General features: G+C 36.9%; 1 protein-coding gene across 4 annotated transcripts in view; it reads right to left on the bottom strand.

Moving 5' to 3' along the window:
- The window catches only part of LOC127658123 (ephrin-A4-like), a 58,264-nt gene that overhangs the window by 9,974 nt on the left and 26,512 nt on the right, over positions 1 to 21,778 (bottom strand). For 3 of the 4 annotated variants that reach the window (XR_007972362.1, XM_052147235.1, XM_052147234.1), the window contains exons 2-3: positions 9,321 to 9,616; positions 2,643 to 2,711 (exon numbers count right to left, since the gene is read on the bottom strand). Coding sequence is in view for 3 of the 4 variants with exons in the window: in XM_052147235.1 (XP_052003195.1) it covers positions 2,643 to 2,711; positions 9,321 to 9,616 (365 nt within the window). In the remaining variant the exon portion in view is untranslated. Of the gene's footprint in view, positions 1 to 916; positions 1,330 to 2,642; positions 2,712 to 9,320; positions 9,617 to 21,778 lie in introns of those variants that run through there. The other variant, XM_052147236.1, reaches the window with a different exon arrangement.

Here is a 21,778-nt window from a genome sequence, read left to right on the forward strand (position 1 = left end):
ATTCCAACTTTTCTTAAAAAAAAAACAGTGAGGCACTTACAATGGAAGTGAAAGTGGCCAATGTTTGTAGGGTTTAAACAGAAATGTGAAGCTTATAATTTTCATAAAAGCACTTACATTAATTCTTCTGTAGTAGTTTTTTTAAATGGTCATTTTAGGGTTGTTGACATTACATCGTCATTGAAACAAAGTTGAAAAATTGGCTATAACATTACACAGAAAAGGTTAGCAAGTGATTTTATTACAATAAATCATGTTTACACACATATCCTTTATGTCTTGTGGCTATACTTTTGAAACCGTGAGTATTTTAATGCTCAAAAATTGGCCACATTCACTTTCATTGTAAGGGCCTCACTGGAACCTTGATTTTGGCTTTTTATTTTATTTCTTAAAGAAAAGAATACATTTTTGTGTTAATCAATATTGGGCCACAAAAGCTGTTGACTGACTTGCATTGAACCTTTAGAATTAATTGATTAGATTTTTACAAATGATTAACAGGATGGAATGTGAAACTGAAGACACAAGAAAAGATACATTGAAGACCAATTAAACAAACAGTTAAAAGCGTGGTTTAAAATATTTTAATCGGAAAAAGAAAAAAAAGAAAAAAAGGAAAAGAAGAAACCTGGAATATTTCTTAATAAATTGTCTGTTTTTAATGTTTAATTGAAGAATATGACAAAAATGTCTACATTCGCACAAACCAAAGTAGGGGAAATTAATAAAAATACACTTCTAATGTATGTTCAATTAATTGTGATTAATCGTGATAAAGTACACTTACTAATATGTATAATTACTAATATATACAATCTTTAAAAACCGTGAGTTTAAAATGCAAACTATATATTAAGACACATACTGTATAATAGGAAAATGAATATTTACTGAATAAAAGGAAAGACCCAGCTCCATAGTTCACTTCGTAAAAAAAGGCTCACTGAGCTTTTAAACAAGTTGGGTGGACATATTACTTAAACAAACATGTAAAACATTTTCACAGCAAAATTAGGGCTGACTGAATTATTAAAAATGGAGCCATGAGAATTAAAGGAGACTGTGAGAGGTGAGGAGGCAGATTTAAGGCCATGCGGGGCAAGACTTGGATACTGAGATAGACAGCTCCTGACTTGGTGTGTGTGTGTGTATGGGCATGCGTGTGTAGTAGGAGGTGCAATTGGGTTGGACGGCTCACGGACTGGACTGCCATTCCCACTCTTATTGGGCGGCATTCCCTGCTGATCCTGCATCAGTCAAGCCGAGCGGAAGGTCAACATAACTGCAGGGGTCTGAGAGCCAGCCTTGCTCGGCGCACAGGACACTCTGCTTTCACACATACAATTTTACAATAACAAGGTACAAATAATGTCAAAAACAAAAGTTATTTTGTTACAACTTGTTCCAGATTAAAAAATAATTGACTTGTCTCTCATTCTTTAAACTAAAGAAAGGCATTTACAATAGAAGTGATTAGGGCCAGTCCATAAATGTTAAAGTATAGTCACAATATGTAAACATTATACATGTTAACATAATTTTAATGTGATAAAATGACTTATTAACCTAATCTGTGTAATGTTAGATTTAATTCAACTTTGTTGTATCGCTGGTAAACCTGGTGATCTGGTAAAATGCTGAAATGCCTGTAAATCTCTGATTTTAATAACACAAAAATTATGTTAACATGTATAATGTTTACATTTTGTGGCTATACTTTGAAACGGTGCGCATTTGAATGTTTATAGACTGGCTCCATTAACATCCATTGGAAGTGCAATACTGTAACTGCGATTTTTGCTTAAAACAAAACAACTTAATTAAAAATAATTTTTGTAAATATTAACATTTGGCAATAAATGCTGTTGATTGAGTTTCAACTTTTATTGAACCTGGAATATTCCTTTAAAGAAAGAAAATTCACAAGTACTGTATAATATGTTTTATGAGGTAACAAAAATGTGTCATGTGGTAACACCTAAATTGTTTGGTTTTATTCAAGTCCAAAATTATTATTTAATATGAATATACCTGTCTGATAGCACCTATCTACACAGACAAGTTCATATTAAATTTGTAAAATTTTTACAACCATTAAATTCCCAATGTTGCCATTTTGCTCTATTACTCTAATTATTTTAGACTAGTATCATCTCCACTTACGGTCTAGAAAAAATTATGTAAAAATCCCTATTTCAAAATAAATGGGTTATTATGAATAAAAATAGAATAACAATAAATTTATAATAATAACAAATATGTTTCAGAAACAAATAATACAAGGCTGATTTTTACAACATCAAAACTATGTCTGGTTCTTTACTACAGTATTTTAATCTTTTAAAAAAAAAAAAACACTGTGGCTAAAAAAAAAAAATAAGAAAGGAAGATAGAAAGAAAGAAAGAAAAATAGAATGATGAGCAATTGATAGCGGAACACATTAGGAGGAGGAAAATGGGGAGATGGACAACTCTGTGGAAGGTTGGCAGGATCAGGGAGGGTGAGAGAGAGATTGCGTGCAGAGAGAGGGGGATATCTGAGTGCGTGAGAGGGTGTGTGTGTTTTGTTATGTTTTTTTGCAGGGAAAAAGTGTGGACAAAAAAAGTGAAGTGATGAAGAAAGGGAGGGAGGTACTTACAAGGCGGACAGCACACAGTGAGTCGTAGCTTCATACAGGGGAGGGGGGGTCCATCATCTGCAGATAGCGCTGGAAGGAGAGAGAAAGACAGAACAAAATTGAAGACTGATGTCTTTGATGCTGAGAAAGAGGAATCTAAATTTGCTGCCACCAAATCGATGCTTATGACTGCTCACTCACACATGTATGCATACACATTCGCATAACAACACATATAACCCAAGGCCATAAAAAGACTGCTTGACTCCGATGGAATGGCTAATCCATTTGCGCGAGCAGCAGCCGTAACGGTCTCATTAATGCTGAGCTCGGCAGGACTGCCTGTGAGCCGTTCCACAAATGATGGACACTCTGATGCAGTCATACAGGCTGTGTGCAAACATTCACACTTCATAAACTTACATGATTACACCATTACAACATTATTTACACACCTGGGGGGGTCACATTTTCTTTAAGCCCATCTCTGTCTAACAGGTTTGATTCAGGCATGACCGCATATTCATTTAGGAAAAAGTTCTGTAAGATAGTGGCATTAAACCGCTTAGACACGGCCTAGCATGTAAACTTGTGGTATAGTTATGAATAACTTTTGGGCATCTAACCATAGTATGCATGTCTTTTACATTACATTATAATGTAATACATTATAGGGATAGTTCACCCAAAAAAACCAAAAAATTCATTTACTCACCCTCATGCTGTTCCGAACCCATATGACATTCTTTCTCTCGTGGAACACAAAAGGAGATTTTAGACAATTTCACAGCCTCAACCACCATCAAGTTATTCAATCTTTTTCTTCATACAATGAGAGTGAATGGTGACTTAGGTTGCTATTCTGCCTAACATCTCCTTTTGTGCTCCACAGAAGTAGTTGTAGTAGTCATACAGGTTTGGAAAAACATTAGAGTATGTGGTAAATCTTTATATTAAGGTTCCATCCATTCAAATTAGTTAATGCATTAGGTATCATGAACAAACAATAAACTATATATGTTTAACAGCCTTTTTAACAGTCTGTTAATGTTAGTAAATAAAAATGCAGTTGTCTATTGTTAGTTCATGGTAGTTCATAGTGCATTAACTAATGCTAACAAATGTAACTTTCCACTGATGACTTCCAATACATTTCAGTTAGGGGCATTTTGTCTGAATTGGCAAGGGAGAACATAACTGACAGTACAGAAATAAAACAAATATTACACAATTATGAATCAAATAGTGTTTAAAACACTAATTTCTGTAAAGACACACAGTCCAAAAGTGACACCAGTGGATAATGTTTCAGTGGGAGGTAGCATCCCTTTTGCCTATTATTGGTAGCTTGTTTAGTCTCAAGTGTAAGAAAAATACAGTTCCATAAGCCTTTAAGCTCAGAACTGTATAAACATCAAAATGGAACAGAAACATGAATTTATATTGGACTTACACAACCCAAACCCAGAGAAAAGGCTTTGCCTTTTCAGATGTCCACCACACATAAATAACTTATTTCAATCAATAACTTTGTGGGGTAGTGTTACAAAACGTCAATGTTATGCATTAAAATCTCTGAAAATATGACTCTTACTGCTGGTGTTTTAGCATGTTTTATTAAAGCTAATGTGTGTAATGTTTTAGATGTTACAATACTTTCTCCTACCCCAGCTTAATATGCAGAGAAAACTATATAAATAAATCATTTGCTGGAATTTCCCAAAAAATTAAACACCGTGGCTCTTCGGCGCTGTCAGGCATTGCTTTGCTGTTTGTTTTAAGGGTCCCAATCAGCCAGACAGCAATTATCCATCTATCGGACTATCTGTTTGTTTCACCAATGGCAGACAGAAGAAATATGCAGAAGAGCTGTCAGCTGTCATTTATTCAGTTACTATTCACTTTCATTGTTTGGAAAAATGAAAGCAAATGGTGACTGAGGCTAACATTCTGCCTAACATATATAATTGTTCCACAGACAGGCCATATATTTTCAGGAAAACATGAGGGTGAGTGAATGACAGAATTAAAAAAATTTTGTTTAACTATCCCTTCAAAAATGAGCATAAGTCTTAAGTCACACACAAACACACATACTTAATGCACATAAATCCCACAAAATACAGAGTGTGTCCTAAATGCAGAGCATTTACACATGTGCATACCTCGTTAGCAGAAGCCCATATGGACATTATATTAAACCATCACAAATTCATTTCCCAGAATCTGAGCAGCTGGTCTGAAGTACAGGCGCTTAAATTCAGGCCTGAGCGACTCTGCCATTTTAAAGAGCAGCCCTGGCTCCATGTTTAATCATAAACATAAATCTATAACAGCCATTTCAGTAACACACACCATAGCAGCAGCCATTTTCATCTGGTAGAAAGGCTTTTAACAGAACGTCCAACAACCGCAGAAACATCCATTTAGCATGCGCAGTAATTTCACATGGACGATAATGAGAACGGCTGACTCCAACCGGGCTGTGTGAGTGGGTGGTGTCTCTATATGGGGCAAGTCTTTCATACATCCTGGGGAATAAATGTTCCCACAAGGATAGTAAAATCTGAAATCACCTGCTTTGTGGGGGCTAGACGAGGAAAATGGCTAAATAAACATACTACATTATGTCTTATTCAAAAAATGCTACAATTCTCATGGGTGGGTAAACACACACACACACACACACACACACACACACACACACACACACACACACACACACACACACACACACACACTTTTATATAAGGCTAAATATATACTTACAATAATAGGGGAGACCGGGCTAGTTGCAAGGGTTTTGAACAACATAAGGGTGAATAAATGAGTGAGTAAAAGTACATTTTCCATTTTTTAGGTGAACTACTCCTTTAACTGGTGGCTAATTTTTTGGAGCTCAACCCTGACAAGACATCCCCAAAATAAAAGAGTCTCTCATAAAAGACTCTTAGGAGATGCTGCACAAAATTCAGAATTAGGAGATGCTGCACAAAATTCAGAATTAAAGACAAAGAAATTATTTAGAAAATCTTAAATTGATTGTTAATTACATATTACCTAATACTATATGCACTATAAATATATGACACTGTCCTTGTCACAGACTAAAAACTCATGTGAAGTTTCTAAAGTTCCTTCAAAAGCTGGCCAGATAACCACATTTGTTAAATTCTTTTCACAATGTACACACATTCACTCTTTGTCTTAAACCTGATTCGCTGAAATCTGCTCCGTTAATGTTTTTCCAATCACAATTATTAATGACTTCCCAATCACGTACTGTACATGAAATGTTCAATTCAAACTGGTGAATTTCGCCAAATGGTGAATAGTTTGCACCCTTGGAAATTACTGTCGGTCGGTACAACATTTCAATCATAAAACAGAGGTCAAATATTGCATATTTAGTTAGATACATCATATTTAGTTAGATACATGAACTGCTTGATGCGAGGCACTCCATAAGGTTCCCGCTTAGCTATAAGTCCCGCCTTCATCGATTTTGATTGGCTATCTCATAAGACATTGACGAGCAGTGCAGCAGAAACGCAACAAGGATATCTGATTATATCGCAATATCCTTTGAGGGGACTGACTTGACCCCCTCAAAGTATATTGCGGTTACAGCCCTGGCTAGTAGCCACAAAGGCTATGTCTAAGTTCAGAATGCCATATTATCATTCCTACTCTTACAACTTCTGCCATATCTGTCTATGCCAGGAATTGTAAGAGTAATATAATACTGTGAATACAAGTTAAGCTTTGGAGTCAAAAGTCCAATTGTGCAAATGTGTGTTCACTAGCGGAGACTTTAGGTTTCAAATCCTTACAGTAGTTCAAACCCTACTAAATAAAAATAATTTTGTGAATTATACCCTTAGTAAAGTACATTTTCACTTATTACATTCACTTGCTAACACCAGAGCTATAACAAAAATATATTGAAAAACTACTCTGTCCTTAGAACACATTTTAACATTTAGGTACAAATGTTCCTTCATAATATAGCTGACCCTTGCCTTATTGTATGCCAAAGATATTTTTCATGAAAGTCTGGTCAGAGCATGCTTTCCCATATTTATCAGTGCAGAATATCATGTGTTTAAATGTCATAAATGTATACAAATCGCAATATTTTTTCATCAAAATAATGTTTTTATATAAGTGACTTTTTCCAATAACAGGCTGTTAAATGCTGCGTGATGGGGAAACACGTCCACCCAAATGTTCACATTAGACCTAGACCACTTGTTTAATGGCAAGCTCCATTGTGACATCTTACCCCATCTGTCAACGTGTGTTCAGTGAACTGTAATTTTCTCCTTGGGCAAAAACAGTAAAACGTTCAATAGCTTTTTTTATAGCCAAGTCTTTAATGTATGTGGCTATGCAGACATTAAATTCAAAAATAGGTCTCCCGTATATAGACTAACGAATACACCACCTTCACTGTTAGTAGAAAACTTGTGCATTTTTAAAATAAAAAGGGAGGTTTTGTCATATTTTTGTCAAATTTGTCCCCTAAGTACAGCTAAGTTAACTCAAACATACACAACAACTTGAATTTAAATCAGACACACTGATTCCTTAAACAATTAGAAAGACAGACACATTGTTATGCTATCTCTGAAGTGAACAATAGACAATAAGACTCCCACCACACACACACACACACACACACACACACACACACACACACACACACACACACACACACACACACACACACACACACACACACACACACACACACACACACACACACACACACACACACACACAGATAGGGGTGGGTTTGTGAAGTTTGACACAATGGCTATGTGCTGTGTATACACTCTCTTAGTTAAACAATGCGCTATTGTCCTGGTCACCACAGCCGTAATTTATGTAAAGATACTTTGTCTCTTCCTCTCTTATTCCCACCCTCTCTCTGCCCTTTGTTGGGCCACTCTTTCTTTTCAAAGAGATTCTTTCCTCCTCTTATTCTCTTTCCTTTTTCACCACCATCTCTTGCCTTGTAAGACCCCTCCGTCTGCAGACCTCAATGCCCGAAATTCACACTTCTCGTTTACTTTGTGTTCCCAAATCGATTATTTTCTCTTTCTCCTCTTTGCCCCCTCATGCTCTTCACCCATTACATTGAGGATTTTATAACTACTCTCTTTCAGCTTGTGTGCTTTTCTTAACCCTCTCATGATACATAAAGTGAGAGATGGAGGGGGAGACAGAGAGAATAACAGGAGGGAACTGAAGAGCTTTGGCCTGAAACCAAAGCTGTTAAAAAAAACAGGAAAAAACTGTCATGTAAATCTATGGCCACAGACAATCTTTCCTTCCTTTTAAGACTTCATGCAGAGCAGTGTTTTCCTAACTTTTTTGTTTTATGTACCATTAATAGGGCTCAAGCTCCCCCTTATATTTTTACTTCCTATTGTACTGGATATAATTTAGCATTATCATTATTATGGTCAACTTTAAACAACATAAAATCAGATGCGGTGCATAAAAAATTAATTAGCGCATCAATCAGCACATACTGTATATTTAGGTTCTGCCGAGTGTAATCCACACAAATGTATTAAAATTACACACATAATTTTGCTTTCCTTCTTTAAAAAGAAACCAAAAGAAATCTTGAGTTTTTCTTCTTATTTTTATATCTTATTTACAATACATTATTTATATTTACAGACAGACAGACAGACAGATAGTATTTTTTTACTTTCATTATTTTTTTATTTAAGTTTTTATCCACCTTATTTTGCAATGCAGAAGCAAGCGGCTGCATTTCCGGCGAATGTGTAAAAGTAAATAAATAAATAGAAGGATAATAATATCATAGTGTATTTAATGATATAAGTTTATAAACTATCACACAACCACAGGATGTACAGCAGAATGATGGCCTAATGTCGAATAATTGTCTAACGTCAGCATTTATAGTAAAAGAGTAAGTAAATCATTCACTTGTTGCTCTGTGTTATTGAAGAGATGGTAATAAAATCTGCTCCTTTACCGAGATTGTGATGATGCAGTCATTCTTGTCTCCATGTAAACCTCTGTTCATATGTATCTGCTTGTCTGTTTACTATACACCGAACTTGAGAATGCTCTCTGACAAGAATGGTGTGTTTATTAATTTTCCAAGATAAAACAAGATGCAGTTTTGGTGCAAAGAAAGCTAAAGCAGCATTTCCCTTGTGTAAGTTTGTGGAGGCGTGTCGGATGGCGCAGAGGACTGTCCTGTCAGCACCTGATTTAATTAATTCTGCCTGTGCAACGCTCTGATAAATACGATATACAGTAAAAGTATATGCGCACAAAACCAATTAGTTTATGAATATCAAGATTAAAAATAATATGATGACGATATTGTAAGCCTATAATATAAAGCAGCACAATGTAGTATTTTTGTATCGGTGAAATAGTTGGAAGTGGCTGATTCCGGAAGTGGTCCACATTCAAGGTTTATATTGGCGCCGCAGTAGTTTTCACTGAAAAATAAGGTGGATAGTATGAACTAAGCAAAAAAAAGTTGCCCCTGAAACCTGTTTATGCCCATGTATCCCTGGTTGGGAATCATTGAAGTAGATGAGGAGGAGGGGGGAGAATTTATTCTTTCATAATTATTCATATAAATGCTAAAAAATAAAACAAAAATGAGAGACTCCCACATAAACACAAAATCTCACTTACAGCTATAGTAGTAATGATGCCCAGGTAAGAATTCAAAGCCCAGAGAGAAGGGGGTGAAGCGCTGGATCTTTTCAGAGAATCTGACAGGGCCATAGGGAGCGTGGGGCTGGTTACACTCCCATCTCTTAATGGCCTCTTTAGTCTCCACACAGCCTCTGAACTGGCCCTCAGCCACCAGGTAGAGAGCCAGGGTCTCAACAGGGCCAGCCAATGGTTGGCCAGCAGGATAGTGGGGGCACAGTATATCCAGATAATCACTCAGATTGACCTGGACAGAGTAATCATCTCCCGTTAACCTGAGAGCAAAAGAGAGAGAAAGAGTTAGAGGGTGTATTTCTATCATGAGAGAAATTCATTGCCACAGTCGTTAAAAAGGGCATTTTTCCAAGTCGACAGAACAGATTTCAGATGTGTCAGCAAGATCTGCACTGAATCACACTTTCATCTGTGTTTGCTTGGCTGCTCTGTGGAATATCATTAAGAATTAGCAATCAGTCATACACACACACACACACACACACTCACCACTTAGAAACGAATGCTTTAACATGACAGAAAAATCCTTACTACCTTACATGTAGAAAAAAGTGTAATTGTAAAATAAGGATTCAAGTTAGGCAAGCTAAATTAAGCAAGTTTTATGGTACGATCAACAGCAAGGGAAAGCGTAACCCAAAAGATTTCAGTAAGGTCAACAGATTCACACATCACAAGATGTGGACCATGGCTCTCAATAACAGCTTCATGCTAATTAGTGAGAGTTTCATTCTCTTCCTTACACACACACACACACACACACACACACACACACACACACACACACACACACACACACACACACACACACACACACACACACACACACACACACACACACACACACAATGTCAAAAGTCAAGTTGCACTAATAGGGTAAGAATTAGCATAGAATAGCCCTTAGTGGATTGGTAAATAAATTCACACTCCCATTTGTTTACACACTGCTGTCACTGAAAGAAAGAAAGAATACAGAACTTGAGTACTTCTAGACTTCATTGGGACTGCATTGGAACTACAGACTGTGGAAAAACTAATGAAAAACAGAGCAAGGTCAAATGTGAGTATGGAAAAGAAACCAAGCAGGTTACAAAGCAGGGCAGACAGGACAGTAGGACAGATAGACACAGGAAGGGAGGTAAAGAAAGGCAGAGAGCGAGAGAACGAGAGAGAGAGAGAGAAAGGGAGGGATTGTGTTTTAATTAGTGGCCCTAGAGAGAGTTTGGTGGGAGACAGCAAGAAGACAAGATGGATTTTAATTGGTCTTTCTTCACTGCGAACAAGGGATGAGAGGAGGCCACGGAGGACAAGAAGAAAAGACAGGATGTGAGAGCAAGCCGGCCAGTCCAGGTCTGTCACTGGGAGTCTTTTGTGAAGAAGCGACAGAGCGAATGAGAGAGAGGAAGTCTGTGAGTGAAAAAGGAGAGAAAGAGGATGTACATGGGCAGAGAAACGAGGAAGGGGGTTATCCTAAGTTAAGTGGGTGAACGGAGATGGAAAAAGGCTAATGAACGACTCCAGACCAGAGAGAGAGAGAGAGAGAGAGAGAGAGAGAGAGAGAGAGAGAGAGAGAGAGATAGAGAGCAGAGGGAAAAAGAGAGACCAAGTTAAACAGGAACTGTAAACCAGGTATCTAACCCATTGTCTATGGCCTAGTTAAAGGTGAACACATTCATTGTTTCCTCATTAAAGAAGTTTTACCCCTAAAGAAATGAACAGTACTTTTGATGAATATGTTTAAAATCATGTACACTCACATGTGGGGTCCTGTCATACCAGTAGCTTAAAAGAAGCCACAACTTCTTTAAAAACATTTTTATATGAACATCTGTAATGTAAACTGATAAAGAAGCCAGAAAAAAAAAAAAACAGTATAGGCCTATGTGAAATGGCTGATGTCCTCTTTCCATAAGCATATAACATGGTCATACACCTCAGTTAAAAATTTAATCATCAACAGATATTCAATAATAACCCTCTGCAATATAAAGTTCACTTTCTCATCAAAACCATCATGTCATATTCCATCACAGATCTGACAGCAAATGTCATATTTACAAATATTGCAAGCTTGGGCAGTGATGAGACACCCATAAGTTGCTAATTATCTGTCAAGAGAATGTAATTTTCATCAATCAGCCTCATTTAAGGAGATGATCTTCTCATCTAGTCAGTTTATGGTGTCAGGGTTGAATAAATGAACACAGTACCAGAATAAATTAAAAAGTTTATTTGACCTTTTATATCATTTTCACAGGTTAATACATTTAGAAACCAATCAGAGAATCCGCTTTCATATTTAATCGTATTAGAGTTGGCCATTTGATATTATTTGTTATATAAAAAAACAAAATGTTTTGAGTATGATTCAATATGTATCTAAAATTCAATAGGTTTCCATGATAAAATACATCTTTGGAAAAATAAAGATGGAAAAATTGTGTAAACTTTCATTTTTAAACTTGCTGTTCCATCCACCCGTCCAATATACAGTAAATATAGTATAGAAACAATTAAGAATATCAATAACCAAAAAAAAAATCTGTTATATAAGGGATATAAAAAATATAGTTTTACAAACTAGCAAGTAATTACTAAATATGCAACAGACAAGTTATTACAATCAAGCCACTGTAAAACTGGTCTTTTTTTTGTAAAACTGGACCCAGACAGTATTGTACAGCTGTTATCGCCTAATATTCAAACTGCTATAATTCTTACACACCAATAATTACATTCAGCTGAAGTTAGAACTGTAAGCATGCCCCAGTTTCAGGAAGTGTCTCTTTTAAAGGATGGCGGAAATTAAAAAGCAATAAAGAGGTAAAGGAAATATGTTTACTGGAGCCTTTCCTCCTCCATACAGCGACTAAAATGATGACACAACCACTGACCTGATCAATAGGTGTGACAGAATATTGGTGATCAATCTCCATGAAGGGTTGAATTGATCAGGAGTCAGCCAAATGCAACTCACACAAGGCCTTCTGATCAATTTGGTGCCGGTGTTCAAGGCACCAGAGCTGCATAACATCTCAATAAATACGTATACACATAAATAACGGCACTTTAAATCAACGGACAGCTAAAATTAAGCATGCAGAACAATGAAAACCTCACTGCCGTACATATTACTAAAAGCCAGCAAATGGACTCATACACTAACATTTACATACACACATATATACATACATACATATATATATATATTTTTTTTTTTTTACCAAAGGGTTACTGTGAGTGAAAAGGTGAGGTAGTATGAGAGGAAAGGGTAGAATAAGAGACAGGAGATATAAAGCAATCAACAGAGAGAGGTTAAGGTGCCTGGCTCAGTCAGGAAATGAAAAATGCTCTGAGTAATAGAGAAAGGGTGGGGAGGTCTGTAAACTATGTGGTAATCATAGTCATTCAGTACACTGATAATGCGCTTGCCATCCCCAAGCAGAGATCTGCCTTGCACTTGGGCTTGACGCATTTCTGCAACCCATGGATTGAATCATAATGAGGAATAGTTGTTGGTGTACTGAAGAATACATACTTTGGATATCTATACATTAAAGGGATAGTTCACCTAAAAATGAAAATTCTCTCATCATTTACTCACCCTCATACCATCCCAGATGAACTATATGACTGACTTTCTTCTGTAGAACACAAATGAAGATTTTTAGAAGAATATCTCAGCTCTGTAGGTCCAAACAATGCAACTGAATGGTGACCAGAATTCAGAAGGTTCAAAAAGCACATAAAGGCAGAATTAAAAGTAATCCATAAGACATAAGGTTAAAATTTTGGGTGACCTATCCCTTTAAAGAAGATGTTTAGTCTGAATGGCTCCCAAGTCTTCTGAAGTCAAACGACAGCTTTGGGTAAGTCTTTTGCACATATGAGTTTGGAACGATATGAGTGGGAGTAAATAATGACTGAATTTTCATTGTTAGGTACAGGTTGTAGTAGATTCTCCTACTAGACCCATATAATGTCTACAACATATATTGTGTCGAAATTAAATCCTGCAGCATGCTGGAGCCAAACTGGAGTCATTTTACAATTATAGCAGGTGCTTCATGGTTTTAATAATAGAACATATTTATAGTAAAACAAAAAAATTATAATTTGTGGGGGTGTATACGCCTGAGCTTGAACATGAATGAAAATAGAGGCCGACCCTGCCAGCAGCACCTTTGATCCCTTTATAAAAGAGAATTATTAAATCATGAACAATTTCACAACCACAATGGATGAATGCAGAACAGCCTCAACAAGGCGTGCATACCAAGTGAGCTACGCTGTCTAGCTCCAGTCTTACTGTACGCAGAAACATAATTGCTAAATGGACCCGATAATTGATCAACAATGCTGAGCTATCCACAGAAAACATGAAAACATGCTGGGAAAGAAAGGGGGTGCAATGGTTGGGTCAGTGGGGAGAGTATGGGGGAAGCAGCTGAGCTCATTGGTTCTGCAAGCTTCAGGGCTGGTGAGAGTCTGGGGTCCTGATGGGCTCAATAGTGAAGGAAGCTGGTAAGAACTTTGAAGTAAACCAACAACTAAGAAGAGATGAAAGGGCATTTATGTGGAGCAGCCAACAGTATAGTTATCTGAAAATATATGAGAAGAAATTAGAACACATTTAGAAAGACACGGATTTGGAAAGTTGAGAAGAAAACAGCTCTGTTCCAAAACCTAGTGATCTGCCTTGCTGTCTGCTGCCTACATCTAACATCCACACCCAAAGCAAATCTCATTAATGACTGATTTGGAAAACCTTACACAGGCAGAAACTTCACACAACACAGAAATAGAAATGTGACTTAAATCAGGATACCAATAGATTGCAACAGTCAGGTTCCTGAAGTAAAAATCCCATTCATTTTCCCCACGGGCAAACTGCTTTTTAATGTTAACTTATAAACTTTTAAAGACAGACCTACTGTGAGCTCGGAGGTTGTTAATCGATGGTGTATGGTTTTGTTGAACCATCGGTCCACGTTATTTTAACTCCATTTATTAAAAATTGTGTTTAATAGTGGAATTCCTTGTGAAGAACTACACTACCCATGATCCTGAAGAGAAAGATCTGCAGCAAACAAAGCGCACCAAATGAGCTCTGCAGCGAATGCCTCTAATGATGCATTTGCATATACTGTATATATACATTTGAAGTCAAAAGTTTACATACACTTAGGTTGAAGTCATTAAAACTAATTTTTTAACCAAATTACAGAGATTTAATATTAGCAAACTACAATTTTGGCAAGTTGTTTAGGATATTTACTTTGTGCATGACACCAGTAATTTTTACAGACAGATTGTTTCACTCTTAAATGGACTACAAATGGACTACATCACAACTCAAATTCTGTCAGAAGTTTACATACACGAAGATAACTGTGCCAATAGTATGGAAAATTCCAGAAAATTGTGTCAAACCTTTAGACAATTAGCCAATTAGGTCTGGTTAATCATTGGGAGCAATTTCCAAATGCCTGAAGGTACCAGGTTCATCTGTACAAACAAAAGCATGCAAGTATAAACACCATGGGACAATGCAGCAATCATACCGTTCAGGAAAGATTCTGGCTCCACAAGATGAAAGTAGTTTGGTGCAAAAAGTGTAAATCAATCGTAGAACAACAGCAAGTGACCTTGTGAAGATGTTGGAGGGAACAGGTAGACAAGTATCTATATCCTAGTAAAACAAGTCCTATATCAACATAACCTGAAAGGCTGCTCACCAAGGAAGAAGCCACTGCTCCAAACCTGCCTTAAAAAAAGCCAGACTACAGTTTGCAAGTGCACATGGAGAGAAAGATTTTACTTTTTGGAGAAATTTTCTCTGGTCTGATGAAACTAAAATTTTACGTTTTGGCCATAACGACCATCGTTATGTTCAACACCATCACAACCGTGAAGCATGGGGGTGGCAGCATCATGTTGTGGGGGTGCTTTGCTGCAGGAGGGACTGGGGCACTTCACAAAATAGATGGCATCACGAGGAAGGAACATTATGTAGATATGTTGAAGCAACTTCTCAAGACATCAGCCAGGAAGTTAAAAGCTTTGTCACAAATGGGTCTTCCAAATGGAAAATGAACCCAAGCATACCTCCAAAGTTGTGGCAAAATGGCAACAAAGTCAAGGTACTGAAGTGGCCCTGACCTCAACCCGATAGAAAATTTGTGGGCAGAACTGAAAAAGCGTGTGCGAGCAAGGAGTCCAACAAACCTGACTCAGTTACACCAGTTCTGTCTGGAGGAATGGGTCAAAATTCAAGCAAATTATTGAGAAGCTTGTGGAAGGCTAACCAAAATGTTTGTCCCAAGTTAAACAATTGAAAGGCAATGCTACCAAAGTGTATGTAAACTTATGACCCACTGGGAATGTGATGAAAGAAATAAAAAGTGAAATAAATAATTCTCTCTACCATTATTCTGACATTTCACATTAAAATAAAGAAGTGATCCTAACTGACCTACTACAGGGAATGTTTTCTATGATTAAATGTTGGGAATTGTGAAAAACTGAGTTTAAATTTATTTGGCTAAGGTTGCCTAAGGTTGCCATTTGGCTTCTGACTTAACATCTGATTAAATATCTGACTATTTGGCAATAAAATTACAGTTTTTATATTGTTTCTTTACTTCACTTTAAATGAATAGTTTAATCAGGAGATTGTAGTGCATTTGGTATTTTTGTCTTCTTAACTGATTTTCAAATATATTTAGCTTCATATAAAAGTTTGTAATGTTGTGATTCACTTCAGAGATGGCTTAGAACTCTTTTATGAAGGATTTTATTAAATATTTATTATTAAAAAAATATGTCCGGAACAAAAATGACTGAAAAAGTGGGCATGTATGGTTGTGCTCTACTACCTTCTCTCAAATAGATACACGTGATACTGCCTAAGAAGGTATCTTAAAAGGCAACATAACTTTACTGCCAAAATTTTTGTATGTTTTCACATCTGGAGTGCACTTATGATGCCTTAAAAGGTATAGTTTACCCCCAAATTAAAAATTCTCTCATCATTCACTCAACCATGATATCCCAGGTGTGTATTACTTTTTTTTATGACCGGAAGCATTTGTTTAGTGTTAAAAAGTACTGAGATACTTTCTCACACCAAAATTGATCGTGTCACTTAGAAGACATTAATTTAACAGCTAGAGTCCTGTGGATGACGTTTATATTAACTGTCTGTGATTTTTGGAGCTTCAAAAGTCAGATCACCATTTACTTGCATTTTAAAGACCTACTGAGCTAAGATATTTTCTGTTTATCTTCAAATGAGTTCTGTTGAAGAAAGAAAGTCATACATACCTGGTACATCATGAGGGTGAGTAAATGATGAGAGCATTTTTATTTTTGGATGAACTAACCCTTTTAAGTGCTGTCTAGGTACTCAGCTCACTAAGTTTTGGAACAGAGCAAAAATGTAGTAAGCGTAGGATTTGCAGTGCTGTTGGAAAGATAGAGGATTTGGTTGAGGGGTTAAGACTGAAGGTGGGCTAGCACGCTCAGCCAAGCCGAACTTCCAAGGAGAACACCAGCATGGGAACGAGGAATGCAGAGCAAAGGAAGAGAAGAGCAGAGAGTGTAAAAAAATGTTAGAGACAGTGATAACAGGCAAGGCATATGAGAGGAGAAGAGGGGGCTTGAGGGGTGAGAAAAAAACAAGTCGGGGAGACCAAAAAAATAAAAAGAGAGAACACTCATCCCCAAAAGGGTTCCAATGCTTCACTGATTTCTTAGTCAATGTCCATCCCTCCATCACAGAGGCAAACACACAGATAGAGGCCAAGTTTCTCGATAACCTTGCATCTAAACTTACACCATGCGTTATTCTACCATGGAGCAACAACTGTTTCCCAAACCAGCACATAGACAGCTTGTTACTGAATAAAAATTAAGTGCTTGTTTGGCATGTTGGAGTATCGTTTTAAAGGCAAAAAAATGATTGTATTCTTGAATAAAATGTAATATGTCTTTGTAGTAATCAGAGCAGATTAACATTATTAATTTTTGTGTCCTTTTTCTCTGATAAACTATGAAAGCAATCTCTTTACGTTATATAAAGAACTTACGAGTAAGGTTCTTGTTAATTTACCAACGTTTAAAAATACTTCATGGATAATGATTAGAAATTCCATAAATATAGATTCATTGATAATTGATCACCACGTTATTTACATCGATATGTTTTTGAGGTATCGATATATTAACATTATCACATGGCTCTCTGGAATACTTGATTCTGATTGGTCAATGGCACCATCCAGAGGTCAGATATTGCTCTGTAACAACCGCACATCCGGGGATTAAGACGTATCAGACTGCTCATCCGGGTTCTGCGAACAGTCTCCTGCTTCTCGGTTGACTGTGCGATCAAATAATTTTATCTCAAATCAATGTTTTGTGTGCATTTATTCATTTAGTCAGACGGTCATTTTCACAAAATAAACAACAACAGAACTCAAACTCAGACAGATTTTAGCTGTTCTTTTCAGAATATAAATAAAATATAAAACAAAATATTGATTTGCATTGAAATTATGTCCATGTATTTATTCATTTGGTTAGTTGCAATTTAAGCAGGAAAATGTACAGTCAGCCAGTTGATATTGCACAATTAATCCCGACTGGGTGATCAGGACCCCGATGCGGAGCATCTGCCTGTAGATTATCCCTTACTTAGCATTCATTTCAATTGGAAGCAACACCAGATGAGAAGGCCCACATTGTGAGTATGACAAGCCACAGGCATCACACATAGGATGTGTCAATGCGGTGCTGGTGGCAGTCCAAGTTGTAAATCTAGTCACCACACTTGTAACTGAAAATACATTGCATTGGCTATATGAAAGATACATATTCACAATGCATCATCCATTGATGGCTAGAGTAAATAATCAATGTCCTTTGATAATTATTTGGGTCGAATTTAATGGAAAAATATGCAAGTTATGCTCAGTAGCGGTGCAGAATTTTTGGCAATAGTGCCATGCTGTCCACCAAATGCATATGGCGTGTGACCCCCCTTTAAATGAACCTGCCGCTCGCACTTTACAAAAGTTGTGTTGAGAAATATACATGAAGAGATAAAAACTTTTGTGCAATGTGCAGCCCTGTTTGTATCTGAAAACATGCCGGTATAGATCGCTAATCATTGGGAACATTTTCTGATTATCAATGTGTGAAAAATGCATTGATCCCAAGCCTAATGCTTTTGGGAAACGTACAGTGGTTAATTCACCCAAAAATGCACATAATTTACTCACCCTAAGGTTGTACTCATACAACTTACTTTCTTTTATGGAACACAAAAGGAAATGCTAGACAGAATGTTAGCTCCAGTCACCATTTTAATTGTTTTAAAAAAAGAAAGTGAAATGGGTTTGAAACAACATGATGGTGAGTAAATTCTAAAAGTTTTCATTTTGGGGTGGACTACCACTTTAAGTACAATGTAATTGCTATGCTCTACTTGGTGCTTTGTGAAACCCAGCCAGAGCCAATGGAGAAAGAGCAAATGAGAAGGCAAGGTGATTTATATAAAAAAGTAAGACATTTTCAAAAAAGGAATCCAGAGCCTCTTGATCAATAGTGATCACTCTCTTTCATCCAGTCTTTTTTTTTTACTGCCACCCCCTCTTATTCACTCACAAATATTTCATGTGATGCACATATGACCAGTATCAAAGTCATCCTCATCCTCATATTCACCATTAACCCGCAACCTTGCATGTTCTTTCTCTCTCTGTCTGTCTGTATATCTCTCTCTCTCCCTCTCTCTCTCTCTCTCTCTCTCTCTCTCATCAGGTCACGTTAGTCTCCAGGGTTTGACAGCCATACTGCAGATGCAGCCCTGTTAAAGCCTGTTTGAATCAGGACTTCAAAACCAACAGTGAAGAGCTCTGTAAAAAAAATAATAATAATAAATCACGCAACTGTGGAGAATTACACTACAAAAGGGTCACAGACCATCAAAATTGACTTAAAACACGTTGATTTATAGAAAGCAATTAATCAGTGCATGTTATTCCAAAGAAAATGTTTTCTTGGTAATCTTTAATTAAAATGTAACTCTCCACTTCTGTAATGTCTTTACTTTTCCTCTGACATCACTTAGGCTCACAGGTTTTTAGATTAACTAACCAATGGCTGACTATAGGGCTGACTTCATTCTGGTAAGAAATGCATTACTATCCACTCAATTCATGATTGATATAATCAAATTCTGCACTGTATTTCTCAATGCATATCTTGTGTTATTTATAAAAAACAAGCAAGCATTTATTATAAGTAACTTTTCTATTTAGTCTAGTTTTTTCAGTGAACCATATGGATAAGGTCATTAGAACAGAATCCGATTAGCTGTGCTATCTTGTCATACGTAGCCTTCATAACAATCACAAATGCAAAAGCACATACTAACAGCCTCATAAAAACCTTTCTGCAACAAATATGCCCCCTCCTGTGATAAACCGCCTAAGCATGTGGCGCGTCCCCAAACTCAGCCGTTAGCCCCAGTGCAAACCCAACATGCGCTAAGCTCCTCACATGGCTATGATGTGTTCAACTGTTTCAGACTGTGTGTGTCTGCTCATTCAGCCGTGTTGTGTCTAACCTGACTCCTAAGGCAGACAAACACCTACTTGGCCTCCCACTTATGCCATCTGGTACCCCCATTTAAATTTTTTCCATCTCTTTTCTCAACCATTTCCTGTTGGCATCCTTCTATGTGTCACTCTCGAACCAGTCACCTCAGTCTCCTACAGGGCTCGTTCTCTCCCTCTCTTTCCTAATGGCATTGGAAGCAGGATCTAAGCCCTTTAAGGGATGTTATTCCAATGAGTGTTGGAGTTGTAGTAGAGGAAACAAGGAAATGTGCACACACAAAAACAAACAAAACTCCTGACATTAAGCTTCCTTTCTGGTGCCAACTGTTTGTGTGCACCTTTGTATCTCTATTAAGGCACCAAGTGCGGGGCCACATGTGGTTAGGGGCTTGGTTTGTCTGCTGTGCTATGTTAAATGTTTTCAGTGTGTTTCCTGTTGAGAAGCAAGGTTTCCTCACAAACTAAATAATCTCACTCTTCTTGGAATTCACACGAAGGGTGTATCATTTACTTGTAACCTACATTTCAACCTCTGCAGGGAGTCTAGGTATCTAGTTTTTGATTGAAAATAAGCACTAGGGTAATTCATTTAAAGTACTCTACCTCTGCTCCCTCTATAAATGTGTATATGTTGCCAGTGATGTAGCTCAAGATATGTTTCTGAGGATATTGAGAGGGTTTTTATGATGCTGGCTAAACTATTTTTTTTTTTCAGCTACTGCACTAATACCGGTGAAGGGAACACATGAAGACCTCAAACTTTCAATTGGAGCCAGGGTTTTCTCTGACTGTGGACAGATCCATAGAAATATATTTGTTTAAAAACATCATTAAAAATATTCTTCACTATAAATCTTGACATCAGCAGTCTCCTTGGTGATCATGATTTCAAGCTCGGCTGGGGATGTTCTGAGATAATTTTATCGATTAAGCTTATTGATCATCGATTAATTACTTTCAGAAAAATTGGAGGCTCCTGGATTGGCTGGGTCCTTGGATCTGTAAAGGTTAAAGGCTCCTGAGCTGGAGTAAAGTCGCTATATTTAGGAGTTCAGCTCTAAGACCAGTCTTATTCAGAGCTACAGGATACTTGTGCTTCAGATGAAAGAACAGCACCAAAAATTTGTAGCTGCCTTTGCAGGGACAGAACAAGGTTGTTCTGCAGGTGCAGAGAATCAGGATATTGATTTTCAGACAAGAATTTTTTGTACCATAGAAAGCTGTAACTCCACTGCAGTGAGATAAAAATAATTTCTAACATTTTGCTGAGTGGAAGTTGACAAAGATAAACAACCAACTGAGCTAAGCAACATTTGTTTGTATGTGGCATTTAAAAAGAAATGACAGATTGGGTTCTTTAGCAAGTTTAAAATCAATGCTGAAAATGTCAAAAGTTTCACATTTCTGGTTCTTAAATGTCTAGAGACTCTAGAACATTCTAAAGTCTGAAATAAGGTGTGGCCTACTACACTCACTTTGTGCTGCATTCACTACCATTCATAAGTATGCGATAGGGGAAACGCAAGCACATGTGAAGGTGTTTCGTCTTTCGCTGCATCACAAAGTTCAAGTTTAGAAATTCAAGACATTTACCTAGATGATCTTATCGTCACAGATTGACCTCTTGACTCAATACAAAAATACTCACTTCATAGCTGCACAGTATACAATGTTATGGGAAAGTGGAGTAGATTTTCAATTTTGTTTATTATTATTATTATTATTATTATTATTATTATTATTATTATTATGTATATTTATTATTTAGGACGTCATTATTTATGATCATATGGTCAT

This window comes from Xyrauchen texanus, chromosome 17 (assembly GCF_025860055.1).
Source record: "Xyrauchen texanus isolate HMW12.3.18 chromosome 17, RBS_HiC_50CHRs, whole genome shotgun sequence".
Classification (NCBI taxonomy): domain Eukaryota; kingdom Metazoa; phylum Chordata; class Actinopteri; order Cypriniformes; family Catostomidae; genus Xyrauchen; species Xyrauchen texanus.